Below are 17,944 nucleotides of genomic sequence, written 5' to 3'. Positions count from 1 at the left end.
AATTATTATTACCTTAGTCAGCCCCTGCAAAAAAGATTCATACCCAAATTACGTAAAAATAGCCATCACATGCGCCTTCACTATTAGCCTCATCCCAACAACGTTTATATATACAGACGAAGAAGTCATTATCTCAGACTGACATTGAATGACAATCCAAAGTCTCACTAAGCTTTAGACTACTTCTCCATAATATTTATCCCAGTAGCACTATTTGTTACCTGATCTATTGTAGAATTCTCAATATGATATATAAACTCAGACCCTAACATTAATCAGTTTTTTAGATATTTTCCTCATTACAATATTCTGGTTACCGCCAACAACTTCTTTCAACTCTTTTATTGGATGAGAAGGTGTAGGAATCATGTCTTTCTTATTAACTGGCTGATTATACGGCCGAGCAGATGCTAATACAGCAGCTCTCCAAGCAGTCCTGCACAATCGCATGGGTGATACTGGCTTTATTTAGCTATAGTATGATTCCTCTTTTCCTCCCACACATGAGAGATTCAACAAGCATTCATTCTAAACCCTACCTCTAATCTACCCTTCCATTAATTCGCCTTCTTTTAGCAGAAGCAGGAAAGTCAGCTAAATTCGGCCTCCATCCCTGACTTCCATCCGCCATAGAAGGCCCAGCCCCAGTCTCAGCCCTGCTCCACTCCAGCACTATAGTTGTAGCAGGAATTTTCCTACTCATCCGCTTCTACCCTTTAATAGAAAATAACCTCTGAACCCAAACCTTTACATTATCTCTAGGGGCTATTACCACCTTATTTACAGCAATCTGTGCTCTAACACAAAGTGATATTTAAAAAGCCATAGCATTCTCCACCTCAAGTCAGCTGGGCCTTATGATAGTCACAACTGGCATTAATCAGCCACACCTAGCATTCCTTCACATCTGCACCCATGCCTTTTTAAAAGCTATATTATTTATATGCTCAGGCTCCATCATTCACAATCTCAATGATGAACAAGATATTAAAAAAATAGGACTATTCAAGACTTTACCCTTCACTTCCTCTTCCGTTATTATTGATAGCCTTGCACTTACAGGTATGCCTTTCCTCACAGGCTTTCAAAGACCTTATTATCGAAACTGCAAATACTGTCATATACCAACCAACGCCTGAGCCCCTTCTATTACTCTTACTGCCACCTCCTTAACAGCTGACTATAGTACCCGTGTTATTTTTTTTGCTCCGAGGACTGGCCACGCGGGGGTGGGAAGGGCCTGGGCCACGCCCGGGCCGCCGCCGCCGCCCACGCGCGACGCTTGGGGGCCCTGCTGCAAAGCCCCTTTTTCTGGGGGCAGGGGGAGACGCTTCATGCCGCCCTGCCCAGCAGGGTTTCCAGGTCTGAGGTGCCCGCCCTGGCCCCAAGAGAATGAACCAGCCGCAGAGGATGGCGTCCGTGGACACGGACAAGAAGCTCAGTAACCTCCTGGACTTCAGCATGATGTTCCCGCTGCCCGTCGCCAACGGGAAGGGCCGGCCCGCCTCCCTGGCCGGGTCGCAATTCAGAGGTTCAGGTCTTGAGGACCGGCCCAGCTCAGGCTCCTGGGGCAGTGGCGACCAGAACAGCTCCTCCTTTGACCCCAGCTGGACCTTCAGCGAAGGCGCTCACCTTGCTGAGTCGCATAGCAGCCTCTCTTCATCCACATTCCTGAGACTGTGACTCTCTTGCCGGACGGCTAAGCCTCCTTTGGGAGAGACGCAGGCGTGGGCGGCCTGACTCAGGCTGGCTTCCTGCCGGGCGAGCTGGCCCTCAGCAGCCCCGGACCCCTGTTCCCTTCGGGCATGAAGGCGACCTCCCAGTACTACCCCTCCTACGCCGGCAGCTCCGGCGGAAAGAGGCGGACGGCGGCCTGGACACGCAGTCCACAAAGGTCCAGAAGGTCCTGCCTGTCTTCCATCCTCGGCGTACCTGCCCAGCTCAGGTGAGGACTACGGTAGGGATGCCGCCGCCTACCTGTCCGCCAAGACCCCCCAGCAGGGCCTATCCCGCCCCCTTCTACATGGCAGATGGCAGGCAGCATACACCCCTCAGCCCCTCAGCCGAGGTCTGGAGTTGCCCGGGTCAGGCGGGCTTTGGCCCCATGCTGGGTGGGGGCTCATCCCCCCCGCCTCTCCCGCCCAGCAGCTGCCCTGTGGGCAGTGGCAGAGGCAGCAGCACATTTGGTGGCCTGCACCAGCACGAGCGCATGGGCTACCAGCTGCACAGAGCAGAGGTGAACGGCGGTCTCCCAGCTGCATCCACTTTCTCCTTGGCCCCCTGGAGCTGGAGCGTCTCCAGCCACAGGCCACCTGTCAGCGGGGCCAACATATTCCTGGGCTCGCGAGGGACCACAGCTGGCAGCTCCGGGGACGCCCTCAGGCAGGCATGTCCTCAATCTACTCCCCGGATCACTCAAGCAATAGCTTCTCATCCAGCTCCTCCACTGCTGTGGGCTACCCCCAGGGTCTGGGAGGGACGTCGCACTGGCCCGGAACAGGAGTCCCCGGTGCCTTATCACCCAGCTACAACGGGGATTTCCATGGCGTGCAGAGTAAGACAGAAGACCACCTGAACAAGGCCATCCACGTGCTCTGCAGCCACACCGTGGGCACGGCCGGCAACGGGCCCACGCTGCTGCCCGGCCACAGGGCGCTGGCTTAGGCTTCGCCGGCCCTATGCTGCTAGTGGGGGCAGCATGCAGGCCTGGTCAGAGGCTGACACCCTGAGGACGGCCCTGTGGGCAGCGCCAGCCTCATGCACATCCACGTGGCCCTCTCCAGCTAGCCAGGCGCCCTCCCCGACCTCTCTTGGCCTCCCGACTCCTACAGTGGGCTAGGGCTAGCAGGCCACTGGCAAAATCAAGCCAGAGGAGGAGGATGAGGAGAATACATCGGCGGCTGACCACTCGAGGAGAAGGAGCTGAAGGACCCCCAGGTCCGGACCAGCCCAGACGAGGACGAGGACAAAGATGACCTTCTCCCCCGAGAGCAGAAGGCCGAGCACGAGGAGCGCCAGGTGGCCAATAACGCCAGGGAGCGACTGCGGGTCCCTTAAGAGGCCTCTTAAGGAGCTGGGGGCACATGTAGCAACTGGACTCAACAGCGAGAAGCCCCAGACCAAACTGCTTATCCTGCACGAGGCCCTCTCGGTCATGCTGAACTTGGAGCAGCAAGTGCGAGAGCAGAACGTGAATCCAAAACAGCCTGTTTGAAATGGTGAGGTGTCGGGCGTGTTCGGAGACCCCCAGATGGTGCTTTCAGCTGCGCACCTGGGCCTGAGCAAAGCCCACAACCCCACCGGGCACATGTGAAAGGTACGCCTCTGTGGGACAAGCCACTGGCCCTCAGCCCGGTGGGCTGGGCCCAGAACGCCTACTGGAGGCCCTGGGCTTCATCCACATCCCCACCTCACACAACTGTTCTCAGCATTGAGCCAACATCGACCTGATTAGGCTCGGAGTGATGGGGGCAAGGAAGGTGACTCTGGGTCCAGGAGCTCCCTGGGACCCTGGCTCACCTCCCACTGGCCTTGCTCCCCTTGCCCCCAAATCTCAGTCACCATGTCACCCTGTGACCTGCCCCATGGATCCTGAAACTGCGTCTTAGCCCTGTTGTCTGGGCTGACAGGAGCTTTTTTTTTTTTTCAGTAAACAAAATCTGAAAGCAAGTAACAGAACATACAGTTTGTCAGAAAAGAAAAAAAATGCCTTAACTATAAAATGTGGAGACATCATAACATATCACTTGAGGGAGATGCTGTGAAAACTTGGCTTATTCTTCAAAAGCCAGCAGCAAATTGTGCCTAGGCGTAATTTAAGGAAAATGAAAAGAACATTAGTTATCAAGAAAAAAAAAAAAAAAGCTGGACTGACCTGGGCCAGGCTGGACCAGATTGGCCTAGAGGACTTCAGAGGGCTACTCCCCTGGTAGGCCAGTCTCAGCTGACCTTCACTGTCCTGCCTCCAGACAGGGCCCATCTGTCTTCCCCTTGTTCCCCTCCTGCAAAGACATTGCCTCCGATGCCACCTCCATGACCCTGGGCTGCCTGGCCACAGGCTAGTTCCTGAAGCCGGTGACTGTGACCTGGGACACAGGCTACCTCAACAGGAGTGCTGTGACCTTCCCAGCCACCACCCTCACACCCTCTGGCCACTACGCCACCACCAGCCATCTGACCACCTCAGGTGCATGGACCAAGCAAATGTTCACCTGTAGCGTGGTACACACTCTGTGGTCTGCAGACCAGGTCAGTGGCTTCAGCGTCTACTCTAGGGACTTCGCCCTGCCCACCATGAAGATCTTACAGTCCTCCTGTGATGGCAGTGGACACTTCCCCCCGACCATCCAGTTCCTGTGCCTCATTTCCGGGTACACCCCAGGTGCCATCACCTGGCTGGAGGATGGGCAGGTCGTGGATGTGAACTGCTCTATTGCCTCTCCCATGCTGGAGGGCGAGCTGGCCTCCACACAAAGCAAGCTCACCCTCACCCAGAAGCTTTGGCTGCCCGACCACACCTACACCTGCCAGGTCACCTATCAAGGTAATGCCTTTGAGGACAGTGCCAAGAAGCATGCAGATTCCAACCCGCAAGGGGTGAGTGCCTACCTGAGCTAGCCCAGCCCCTTCTACCTGTTCATCCGCAAGTTGCCCACAATCACCTGTCTGGTGGTGGACCTGGCACCTAGCAAGGGGACCGTGAAGCTGACCTGGTCCCGGGCCAGTGGGAAGTCCGTGGCCCAGGTCCTCCTAAGGCAAGAGAAGCAGTGCAGTGGCACGTTCATCATCACGTCCACTCTGCTGGTGGGCACCAGAGACTGGATCGAGGGGGAGACCTACCAGTGCAGGGTGACCCACCTCCACCTGCCCAGGGCCCTTGTGCAGTCCATGACCAAGATCAGCGACCGTTGTGCTCCCCCAGAGGTCTACGGGTTTGCAATGCTAGAAGAGCCGAGGAACCCAGACAAGCGCACCCTCACCTGCCTGATCCAGAACTTCTAGCCCAAGGACATCTTGGTGCAGTTGCTGCACAACAAGGTGCAGCTCCCAGACGCCTGGCACAGCATGATGCAGCCCTGCAAAACCAAGGGCTCTGGCTTCTTAGTCTTCAGCTGCCTGGAGGTGACCAGGGCCAAATGGGAACAGAAAAATGAGTTCATCTGCCCTGTGGTCCATGAGATGGTGACTGGCTCACAGACCGTCAAGAAGCTGGTGTCTGTAAATCCCATTAAATGTCCTCCTGCCTTCCTCCCCACTAGGGCTTTGTCCAGCTGTGTGGTAGGAAGAGCTGGCCACTGTTGGTAGGAAGAGCTGACCTTCTGTCCACTGTTGCAACGACCCCAGGAGGCCACCCCCAATAAACAGTGCCTGCTCAGAAACAAACAAACAAACAAACATAAAAACCCTAGAAGAAAACCTAAGCAATACCATTCAGGACATAGGCATGGACAAATACTTCATGACTAAAACACCAAAGGCAATGGCAACAAAAGCCAAAATAGACAGATGGGATCTAATTAAACTAAAGAGCTTCTACATAGTAAAAGAAACTATGATCAGAGTGAACAGGCTACCTACAGAATGGGAGAAAATTTTTGCAATCTATCCATCTGACAAAGGGCTAATACCCAGAATCTACAAAGAACTCAAACAAATTTACAAGAAAAAAACAACCCCATCAAAAAATGGGTGAAGGATATGAACAGACACTTCTCAAAAGAAGACATTTATGTGGCCAACAAACATGAAAAAAAGCTCATCATCACTGGTCATCAGAGAAATGCAAATCAAAACCACAATGAGTTACCATCTCATGCCAGTTAGAATGGTGATCATTAAACAGGAAACAACAGATGCTCGAGAGGATGTGGAAAAAGAGGAATGCTTTTCCATTGTTGATGGGAGTGTAAATTAGTTCAACCATTGTGGAAGATAGTGTGGCAATTCCTCAAGGATCAAGAGTTAGAAATACCATTTGACCCAGCAATTCCATTACTGGGTATATACCCAAAGGATTATAAATCATTCTACTATAAAGATACATGCATATGTATGTTTATTGTGGCACTACTCACAATAGCAAAGACTTGGAACCAACCCAAATGCCTATCAATGATAGACTGGATAAAGAAAATTGTGGCACATATACACCATGGAATACTATACAGCCATAAAAAAGGATGAGTTCATGTCCTTTGCAGGGACATGGATGACGCTGGAAACCATCATTCTCAGCAAACTAACACAGGAACAGAAAACCATACACCTCTTGTTCTCATAAGTGGGAGTTGAACAGTGAGAACACATGGACACAGGGAGGGGAATATCACACACCAGGGCCTGTCCAGGGGTGGGGGTCTAGGGGAGGGATAGCATTAAGAGAAATACCTAATGTGGTTGATGGGTGCAGCAAACCACCATGGCATGTGTATACCTATGTTAACAAACGTGCACATTCTGCACATGTATCCCAGAACTTAAAGTATAATTTAAAAAAAAAAAACAAAAAAACACTGAACATGTATTGTAGGCTTACATTGGGCTCAATGTATTTTATGGATAATCTCATTTAATCCTCATAACAACCCTTGGAGAACATGTATGATTATTATCTCTATTTTAAGCATGGAGAACTGAATAGCTTACCCAAGGTGGCATGACTAGTAAATCATTGGACTGGGATTCAAACCCAAAAAGTCTGATCCCAGAGTTCATGCTTGTAAGCCTTCCTAACCATGATAATGCTTTAATCTGGCATTAATTGTTCTCTAATTTGTGTAGGTTTGAGATTTTTTCATAATATTAAAAATACTTCTGGAGGAATGTCCTCATAATCATGAGAACTGCCTTCATCTAATTATTTTTAGAGTATGAGTGAAACTAAAAAGTAAGACTCATCTAAAAATAATCATCTCTTTTGGCCATATCTCCAGTGATACATGAATTTAATTCTTTTTATTGTTTTCAGAATGAAAAATTAAAGAGGTTAAAATTAGCTGACAATCAAGAAATATTTGTATATGAAGATCCAGAGATTTGGGTATACTTAACGAATACAAGCTAATACATATTAAGACTCTACTGTGCTCCAAATACTATACAGGGAGCTAGGGATATGAAGATAGGATTCGCATCAGAAAAGAAGGACTGTCCCTTAGTTGGAAGGCTGAACTAAAAAGAAAAGTTTGATGTGATAGGCAAATTCAACTGACAGGTCCACTACCCATAGCCCCTTCCCTTTAAGAGCTCATAATTAGGAAAAATCAAATGTATAATCAAATCATTGCAATGTAGTGTGTAAGTACAATAATTAAGGTAATGGGAAAACATAACAGTACAAGTAATTCAGCTGGAGGTTTATGTAAGATAACTAAGATGACATTTCAATGATTGGTTGAGTTGGCCTCTCCCTCATGAATGGGATTAAGGCCCTTATAAGAGGCTTCATGCAGCATTTGGCCCCTCTTGACCTCTACTTTCGTCCATGTGAGGACACGGCGTTCCTCTCCTCTGAAAGATGCGGCAACAAGGCTCCCCTTGGAAGCAGAGAGCAGCCCTCACCACACACCTGAACCTGCCAGCACCTTTATCATGGACTCCCAACCTCCAGAACTGTGAGAAATAAATTTGTTTATAAATTATCCATTGTCAGGTACTCTGTTATAGCAGTGTACATGGACTACCACAAACCCAGTAGACCACGTTAATGAGTTCAGACGTTCTTTAGTAGACAGTGTGTAAGGTGGGAAATCAGAGGCTTTATCCAGTGGAATAACATGGTGAGATTCACATTTTAGAAAGATAGCTCTACTTTTATTATAGAACAGCAGTTCTGAAAGTGTGGGGACCTCTGGGACTCCCTTTTAGGATGTCTGTGAAGTAAAAAGTATTTTCATAATAATGGATGTTATTTGCTCCTTTCACTCATTTTTTCATAAGTATAGTCTTCCAGAGGCAACAAGATATGTTTTCTATTTAACCAAACATTAAAGAAACTTGCAAAAATATAAAACAATGTGACTCTTATCAAAGTTTATTTTGGAAATAGTTATTTTTCATAAAATACATTATTTATGTTAACAGGTAATGGTTTTTAGATAAATTAATAAACACTTTTATATTTTATTAGCTTTAATATTTAATATGGTAAATACTGGTAGATATAACTCACAGAAACAAAAGTTTTTTGGCAACCTCAGTAATTTTTAAGAGTGTACAGGGAAGCCTGAGATCAAAAGCTTTGAGAACTACCGACGTAGAGGGGACATTGTATTAAGGAGAGGCTAATAGTAGAGAAACAGCTAATTAGACAGATTTTACAAGGATCTAGGTCATTGGTTTTCAAACCTTTTAAGTATATATACTCACTAAAAGAATTTTGAAAAACCACATCCTCATACATTTTTAAATTGATAGCTAATTTTTTTTAAGTTTAAGTAGTTATAATGTATTTTAAATATTGACATTTAAATAGCAGCTATGTCAATCTTTTAAATGTGTCCAACTGAATCTAAATGGTGCTCACAGTGAGCCGAGACCTCGCCACTGCACCTCTAGCCTGGGCGATAGAGCAAGACTCCATCTCAAAATAAATTGTGCATCAATTTGATACCCACTTATCACCCACTTAAAAATATATATGAACAGACTTTTTTCTTCTTTTTTTTTTTTTTTTACAAACTTTGTATCATTCCTTTTTCTCTTTAAAATTGTATTTCCATTTCCCTTCTCATTCCAAATTTTGCATAATGTGTTACATTTTGTATTTGGATAATCTTATGATCACCTATTTTCTTTGTAACCAAAATAGGTATATAAGTTGAAATTAATTAAAAATTTTCCTGTGACCAACAAACTTGTAACTATTCACATTTTTCTTCTGGGTTATCATTGAAGTTACTAGGATACAGTTTTCCAAAGCAATGTAAATAACACATTTGGATAATTGCTTTAAAAATTTTATTGGTGAATAGAGCAATCCCTCCCCTCCAATTGGTTTGTATATCCTTGGGTGAATATTATTTATTTCTATAATGGGACAAGATTAAGCATAAATCTGCGTTCATTTTGCACTTTACAGATGTCAACACTGAGAAAACTTGTTTGTGTAAATAAGTGGACATGAATGGAAGGAGTTTTGTTATAACAGTATCATTCATTTCTATGACTCCTTCTGAGATATGTAGGAAAAAAGTACAGTAATATACCATTAAAATTATGTTATTTGGCAGTTTCATTCAATCAGATCCATTATTTTTCAATTTTATTAAAAGCAGAGAATTAAAACCACTTGACTTTCAAAAATGAGTTTACTAACCAGTCATCAGGTTCATCTGTTTTCTCAATTTATGAAAAGTGTACCAAAAAGTTTTTAAAATTAATTCCAACTATATGTTACAGTTTCATGTGGAGGTATCTTGTTTAAACTAATACATTCAGAAAAGTTTGGAAAAATAGAATATTATTAATACATTATTATTAACATTTTATGTTTTAAATATATGATTTAAACATAGCAAACCTCTGAGCTACCTCAAAGGTTGAGTAGATTTTGTGAACAATGTCCTTCATACAACCCATTTGGTAATGCCAGGCATCAAACAAATGACACTTAATTTCTGGCAGGAAAACTCGGACTTCATTTTTCAAGTCACTGACTATATTAATAATATGTGATTTAAAACCTGAGAAACAAATGACAGAACAAATGCATGGAGGTATGTTTATTATGAAGCCAGTGAAGCATATCCAGAGCTCCTTCCTTCCAAGGTTCCTTTCTAATTTTACATAGAAAATTATGTACTTTCATGTATAATTTTGTATTATTTGTCATAATGAAAGCCTGAAAAAAAAAGACTTCAAATTATATAAGCTTTGGGACCTGTATCTCTGCCTATATATGTGAAAAAATCATGAGGGCAGTCAGGATAAGCTTAAGATGATACATATCTGGCATAATTAATTTCATATTATGAAAACATAATTTCTCATTAATTTGCAATAAATAATACAGAGTAAAATATGACTAAGATTATAAATGAAGTGTAGGGTATGTGGTAAAAGACATGGTTATTCCTTCAGTAAATGTGTTAGGGGAAGGTAGGAAGTGAATACTGATGTATGACTTTGGGGAATAATTAGAAGCAACTTATATGAAAATCAGAAATAACTTATTTTTCATCATGATCAAAATTTTCCTATGTATTTAATGAAAACAAAAAATATATACTGCTAAAATCAAATCAGGCAATTAGCATATAGTTTTATTTTTATATTTGCAAGTAGAATAAATATTTTATACAATGCAATGAAGTTCATTAAATTTTGTGTAAATATTTTGGAATATGAGTTAATAAAATAGGTTTTAGCTAACTTAGTGAATAATAAACACTGTCTTAGTGCTTTTATGCTGCTATAACAGAATACCTGACAATGGATAATTTATAAAGAACAGAAATTTATTTCTCACACTTCTAGAGGTTAGGAGTCCATGAAAAAGGTGCTGGCAGGTTCAGGCGTCTGGTGAGAGCTGCTCTCTGCTTTCCAAGATTGAGCCTTGCTGCTGCATCCTTCAGAGAGGAGGAACGCCACGTCCTCACATGGACAAAAGTGGAAGGGCAAGAGGGGCCAAATGCTGCATGAAGCCTCTCAAAAGGGCCTTCATCTTATTCATGAGGGAGAAGCCCTCATGGCCTAATCATCTCTTAAAGGCCCCACCTGTTAATACCATCACATTGGCACCCTGAATTTTGGAGGAGACACATAGCAAACACTAAATCTGAAGTCTGAAAGAACTCACATAATTTTTATTCACAGGATTTGGCCCATCATATCATTTTTTTAAAAACTCAATTTCATTTAAAAGAAACTTTGTTATCTATATTGTTTTTCTTGTTCAAAAATGCTCTTTTGTTTTAAGCTAACAATATGTTATGGCATGTCCTAGGGGTTGATGCTAATAACTAGGGGAAAACAGTGCCTCTGCTTAAATGTTTTAAAAACTTGGTGAAACAGGATTTTGGACTCCTAGAGGATCCTTATACTCTTTTTACTACAGAAGTACCCATCGGATGATCTTCGTACATTATTCTTCACCTTGTTTGATGACCTCTGTACTAGTCATGAGATAAGGATGTGACCTAAACTGTAACGATGGGTTAGGAGACTGATTTGAGATATTTCTAAGCTATACTCTAAAGGGACTTGGTGGGTCATTAGACACTGGAGTGAAAGATGAGTCAAAAATAATTAAGATTTTCAGCTTGAGCAGTTAAATAGATTGTGATGCTATTTACTGCATAAGAAACATAAAGTAATCAAGTTTTGGAAAGAGGTTGGAATTCTGTTTGCCTATAGATCTTTAATGTGGAAATGTTCTGAAAGTCTGGAGCACTAAAGAAATTTCAAAGATATGGTTATAAATTTGGGAGACTTTAGTATATAGGTGGATGGTACTATCTAAGGGAAAGCTTTTAACCAAGAGAGGAATAAATTTGATGATGAGACCTTGGGAAATCTTCAAATTAGAAGAGGCAGAAAAGAGTAGTGTTGGAAAAGTATAATGGAAAACAAAATCTCCCAACCCAGGAAACCTTTCCACAAAGATAGAAGAGAAGGAAAACAATTTTATGATTGAGTAAGCATTAGAGCAGGATGTGATGTGTATCACAAGTAGTCCCCTAAGAGATTGCAAAGACAGAAGGAAATCTTACCCTTTTATATAGCCAACCTGATATAACAATCCCTTTCATTGAAGTTCTTAGGATAAACATTAACTAGTCCTCAAGTAAGACTTGACAGCACTATTTGTCGCATACGTAGTTTATTCTAAATTCACTTGCTAATTGGAGTGACTTTGCTAATTGGTTTTATGTAAAGGTAAAAAAACACTTTTCATATCTTCATGACAGGAGATAGTTTTGCAGCTTGGAAGGAGGCTCCTGCTGAAGTGAGGCTTCTACACTCCCACAGAAACTGGGATTAAGGGCGCTATCTTCCTTGATGACTGTATTCCCAAGAGATGGTTACAGGTTCTTGAGAAAGACATTCATGGGTCATTCATGCCATAAAGCTGGCAAGAGGCTTTGAAGCAAGAGATTTTTAAAAGATTTACATACATTTCAAAAAGATAAAGAATTTGCAAGTTTTCTGAATGCTCTAAGAACAAAGAAGGAAGAGTCTTTCTTTTCTTATTTTCAACAGGGGGAATTAATTTTGTTTCTTTTTAAATTTGTATTTACCCTTACATATGTGATAGAACAGACAGAAAAAAACAGCTGTGGAAATGTGCGGGAAATTACAATGAGTGCTATATGAAAACCAGAGGAAAAGCGTATTTTACAAGGAGTGAGGGAATAGTGCTGTCTTCAAGAACATTACTTTCCCCTTGTCAGATAAAATTAACATACATTTGATACTAACATAACTAGATATGTAAAATTTGTAAAGACTAAATATAAAAAGAATATAGCATTAGGGTGTTTAATTATGTAGTGTGGACAGCCAGTACTATAGGAAACCTATGGCCTGAGGGCAATAAGACCTGGAGTAGGCAGGGAAGGATTTGTGGAAATAAGGAAACTTAAATGGTATTTTGAAGGAGAGATTAAACCTATGTAATTCACATTTTTAATCTCATCAGTCCAAAACACATCTCTGTAGCTGTGTCTATAATAAAGATAAACTTAGCAATGGAACCATGATACTCCCAGTCCACTGGGCCAAAACTTTCCCTTGGATAGTGTTAATGCTTGAGTGAACAATGGCACCATTTCTGTGACTTTTCACTTTCTGTATTCCTTCTCATAGTCACCCCCTCTTCTGATTAACAGGTTTTTTCTTTTACAGCTTTAAGTCTTGCCTTGGAACCATTTTTTTTTTTTTTTTTTTTTTCTGCAGGATACTTATATGGATTCATTTAAAGCTTAACTTGCAAAGGGCAGCTTATTTTCACTTCTTAGAAGGTACCCTGTAGTTAACCTTGGTGCTGTCTATAGAGACAAAAATTTCTTTGGATTTTAGTTATCTTTCTATGTCAGAGGTTCCCAAGACCACCCCCAGGTTGACAATTTGCTAGGAAGACTCACAGGACTCAGCATATATCCATATTCATGGTTATGATTCATTATAGGAAAATAACACAAAGCAAAATTAGGCACTCTCTGCCTGGCACATACTAAACTTACAGACTCCCAGAAGAAAAGTAGATGTTAGTATAAACCGTATTATTTGCACAAATAATCTAGGCATAGTGAGTCACTCTTATTCAGGGAATTGTTGAATCCCTCCTGAAATCTAAGCTCACAGGTGCCAGGCAAAAAGGTCCTTTTAATCATAGAAGCCTCAGGCCTGCTGTGATAACTCTTTTCTCTACGCTTTTTAAAAATTTATTTATACAATGATTTGCAGGTAAAATCAAGAGTCCACATATCAAATTAACTGTCTTTTAAGTGTTCTTCATATATTACAGGTATGCTCCAGAATCACTGACAGAGAGCAAGTTTTCTGTGGCCTCAGATGTTTGGAGCTTTGGAGTGGTTCTGTATGAACTTTTCACATACATTGAGAAGAGTAAAAGTCCACCAGCGGTCAGTGTGCTTTTTATTTACTTTCAGTTTTTTGTTTGTTCGTTTGATTTTTATAAATTATGGGGTACAATTACAATTTTGCTACATGCATACGTTGCATAGTGGTGAACTCAGAGCTTTTAGGGTATCTACCACCTTAATAACATACATTGTACCCTTAAATAATTTCTCAGCATCTACCCCACCAATGGCTCACCCTTCCAAGTCTCCATTGTCTGTCATTCCACATTCTACGTCTATGTGTATACATTATATAGCTCCCACTTATAAGTGAGAACATGTGGTATTTGTCTTTCTATGGCTGATTTGTTTCACTTAAGATAATTACCTCCATCCATGTTGCTACCAAAGACATAATTTCATTTGTTTTTATGGCGGAGTAGTATTCCATTGGGTATGTATACCACATCTTCTTTATCCAGTCATCTATTGATGGACACTTAGGTTGATTCCATGTCTTTGCTTTTGTGAATAATGCTGCAATAAACATACAGGTGGAGGTATCTTTTTGATACAGTCATTTCTTTTCCTTCAGGTAGATACCCCATAGTGGAAATGCTGGATCAAATGGTAGTTCTACTTTTGGGTATCTCAGGAATCTTTATGTTTTCCATAGAGGTTGTATAAATGTACATTCCCAGCAACAGTGTATAAGAGTTCCCTTTTCTCCACACCCTTGCCAACATCTGTTATTTTCTCTCTCTCTCTTTTTTTTTTTTTCTTCCCATTCTGACTGGAGTAAGACATATCTCAGTGTGGTAATTTTTTTCTCTTTTTTTTTTGTCATTCTGACTGGAATAAGGCATATCTCATTGTAATTTTAATTTGCATTTCTCTGGTGATTAGCATTTTTTCATATGCCTCTTGTCCTTTTGGGTGTCTTCTTTTGAAAAATGTCTACTGATCTCCTTTGTCCAATTTTTAACATGATTACTAGGGGGTTTTGGTTGAATTCCTTGAGTTCCTTATAAATTCTGAATGGTAGTTCCTTATCAGATACAAAATTTGCAAATATTTTCTCCTATTCTGCAGGCTTTCTGTTCATTCTGTTGATTATTTATTTTGCTATGCTGAAATTTTTTAGTTTGATAAAGTCTCATTTGTCTGTTTTTGGTTTTGTTGCCTACGCTTTTGAGGTCTTTGCCATTCTTTGTTTATACCCATTTCCATAAAAGTTTTTCCCTACGTTTTTTTTTCTAGTATTTTTATAGTTTCAGATCTTACAGTTAAGTCTGTAATCGATCTTGAGTTAATTTTTGTATATGGTGATAAATATGGGTCCAGTTTCATTCTTCGGCATATGGCAATCCAATTTACCAGCACCATTTATTGAAAAGGGTGTCCTTTCCCATACTGCCCAAAGCAATCTGCAGATTCAATGCAGTTCCTATCAAAATGCCAATATCATTTTTCCACAGAATTAGGAAAAACAATCCTAAAAGTCACATGGAACCAAAAAGAGCCCTAATAGCAAAAGCGATTCTAAGCAAAAAGAACAAAGCTGGAAGCATCACATTACTTGACTTCAAATTATATTATAAGGCTACAGTAACAAAAGCATCATGGTACTCATGTAAAAAACAAACACATAAACCAATGGAACATAATAGAGAACCCGGAAATAAAGCCACATATTTATAGCCAATTGATCTTTGACAAAATTGACAAGAACATACATTGAATTTTTTTTTTTTTAATTTTTGTTTTTTTGTATTTTTGTACAGATGGAGTTTCACCATGTTGGCCAGGCTGGTCTTGAACTCCTGACCTCTTGATCCGCCAGCCTTGGCGTCCCAAAGTGCTGGGATTACAGGCGTGAGTCACCGTGCTCAGCCTAAAACTTTAATTCTATTCACGTTATTTATTTATTTTATTTATTTATTTTTTATTATACTTTAAGTTCTAGGGTACATGTGCACAATGTGCAGGTTTGTTACATATGTATACTTGTGCCATGTAGGTGTGCTGCACCCATCAACTCGTCAGCACCTATCAACTCGTCATATACATCAGGTATAACTCCCAATGCCATCCCTCCCCCCTACCCCCTTCCCATAATAGGCCCCAGTGTGTGATGTTCCCCTTCCAGAGTCCAAGTGATCTCATTGTTCAATTCCCACCTATGAGTGAGAATATGCGGTGTTTGGTTTTCTGTTCTTGTGATAGTTTGCTGAGAATGATGGTTTCCAGCTGCATCCATGTCCCTACAAAGGGCACGAACTCATCCTTTTTTATGGCTGCATAGTGTTCCAAGGTATATATGTGCCACATTTTCTTAATCCAGTCTGTCACTGATGGACATTTGGGTTGATTCCAAGTCTTTGCTATTGTGAATAGTGCCGCAATAAACATACGTGTGCATGTGTCTTTATAGAAGCATTATTTATAATCCTTTGGGTATATACCCAGTAAAGGGATGTCTGGGTCATATGGTATTTCTAGTTCTAGATCCTTGAGGAATCGCCATACTGTTTTCCACAATGGTTAAACCAGTTTACAATCCCACCAACAGTGTAAAAGTGTTCCTATTTCTCCACATTCTCTCCAGCACCTGTTGTTTCCTGACTTTTTAATGATTGCCATTCTAACTGGTGTGAGATGGTATCTCATTGTGGTTTTGATTTGCATTTCTCTGATGGACAGTGATGATGAGCATTTTTTTATGTACCTGTTGGCTGTATACATGTCTTCTTTTGAGAAATGTCTGTTAATATCCTTTGCCCACTTTTTGATGGGGTTGTTTTTTTCTTGTAAATTTGTTTGAGTTCTTTGTAGATTCTGGATATTAGCCCTTTGTCAGATGAGTAGATTGCAAAAATGTTCTCCCATTCTGTAGGTTGCCTGTTCACTCTGATGGTAGTTTCTTTTGCTGTGCAGAAGCTCTTTAGTTTAATTAGATCTCATTTGTCAATTTTGGCTTTTGTTGCCATTGCTTTTGGTGTTTTAGACATGAAGTCCTTGCCCATGCCTATGTCCTGAATGATATTACCTAGGTTTTCTTGTAGGGTTTTTATGGTTTTAGGTCTAACATTTAAGTCTCTAATCCATCTTGAATTAATTTTCATATAAGGAGTAAGGAAAGGATCCAGTTTCAGCTTTCTGCTTATGGCTAGCCAATTTTCCCAGAACCATTTATTAAATAGGGAATCCTTTCCCCATTTCTTGTTTTTGTCAGGTTTGTTAAAGATGAGATAGCTGTAGATGTGTGGTATTATTTCTGAGGGCTCTCTTCTGTTCCATTGGACTATATCTCCATTTTGGTACCAGTACCATGCTGTTTTGGTTACTGTAGCCTTGTAGTATAGTTTGAAGTCAGGTAGTGTGATGCCTCCAGCTTTGTTCTTTTGACTTAGGATTGTCTTGGCAATGTGGGATCTTTTCTGATTCCATATGAACTTTAAAGCAGTTTTTTCCAATTCTGTGAAGAAAGTCATTGGTAGCTTGATGCGAGTGGCATTGAATCTATAAATTACCTTAGGCAGTATGGCCATTTTCACAATGTTGATTCTTCCTATCCATGAGCATGGTATGTTCTTCCATTTGTTTGTGTCCTCTTTTATTTCACTGAGCAGTGGTTTGTAGTTCTCCTTGAAGAGGTCCTTTACATCCCGTGTAAGTTGGATTCCTAGGTATTTTATTCTCTTTGAAGCAATTGTGAATGGAAGTTCATTCATGATTTGGCTCTCTGTTTGTCTGTTACTGGTGTATAAGAATGCTTGTGATGTTTGCACATTAATTTTGTATCCTGAGACTTTGCTGAAGTTGCTCATCAGCTTAAAGAGATTTTGGGCTGAGACAATGGGGTTTTCTATATATACAATCATGTCATCTGCAAACAGGGACAATTTGACTTCTTCTTTTCCTAACTGAATACCCTTGATTTCTTTCTCTTGCCTGATTGCCCTAGCCAGAACTTCCAACACTATTTTGAATAGGAGTGGTGAGAGAGGGCATCCCTGTCTTGTGCCAGTTTTCAAAGGGAATGCTTCCAGTTTTTGCCCACTCAGTATGATATTGGCTGTGAGTCTGTCATAAATAGCTCTTATTATTTTGAGATACGTTCCATCAATATCAAATTTATTGAGCGTTTTTAGCATGAAGGGCTGTTGAATTTTGTCAAAGGCTTTTTCTGCATCTATTAAGATAATCATGTGGGTTTTGTCTTTGGTTCTGTTTATATGCTGGATTACGTTTTTTGATTTGCGTATGGTGAACCAGCCTTGCATCCCAGGGATGAAGCCCACTTGATCATGGTGGATAAGCTGTTTGATGTGCTGCTGGATTCAGTTTGCCAGTATTTTTATTGAGGATTTTTGCATCGATGTTCATCAGGGATATTGGTCTAAAATTCTCTTTTT

The 17,944-nt window shown here is 41.5% G+C and overlaps 1 protein-coding gene and 1 pseudogene across 3 annotated transcripts in view; both read left to right on the top strand.

The window, feature by feature from the left end:
* The window catches only part of JAK2 (Janus kinase 2), a 160,792-nt gene that overhangs the window by 130,845 nt on the left and 12,003 nt on the right, over window positions 1–17,944 (top strand). For all 3 annotated transcript variants that reach the window (XM_050761094.1, XM_050761096.1, XM_050761095.1), the window contains one exon: window positions 13,469–13,586. In XM_050761094.1, the coding sequence (XP_050617051.1) occupies window positions 13,469–13,586 (118 nt within the window). The remainder of the gene's footprint in view (window positions 1–13,468; window positions 13,587–17,944) is intronic.
* LOC126937559 (transcription factor E2-alpha-like) lies at window positions 1,301–8,026 on the top strand (annotated as a pseudogene).

This window comes from Macaca thibetana, chromosome 15 (assembly GCF_024542745.1).
Source record: "Macaca thibetana thibetana isolate TM-01 chromosome 15, ASM2454274v1, whole genome shotgun sequence".
Classification (NCBI taxonomy): Eukaryota; Metazoa; Chordata; class Mammalia; order Primates; family Cercopithecidae; genus Macaca; species Macaca thibetana.
Note: the sequence above shows the minus strand (reverse complement) of the source record. Positions and strands in the feature narration are given on the sequence as shown.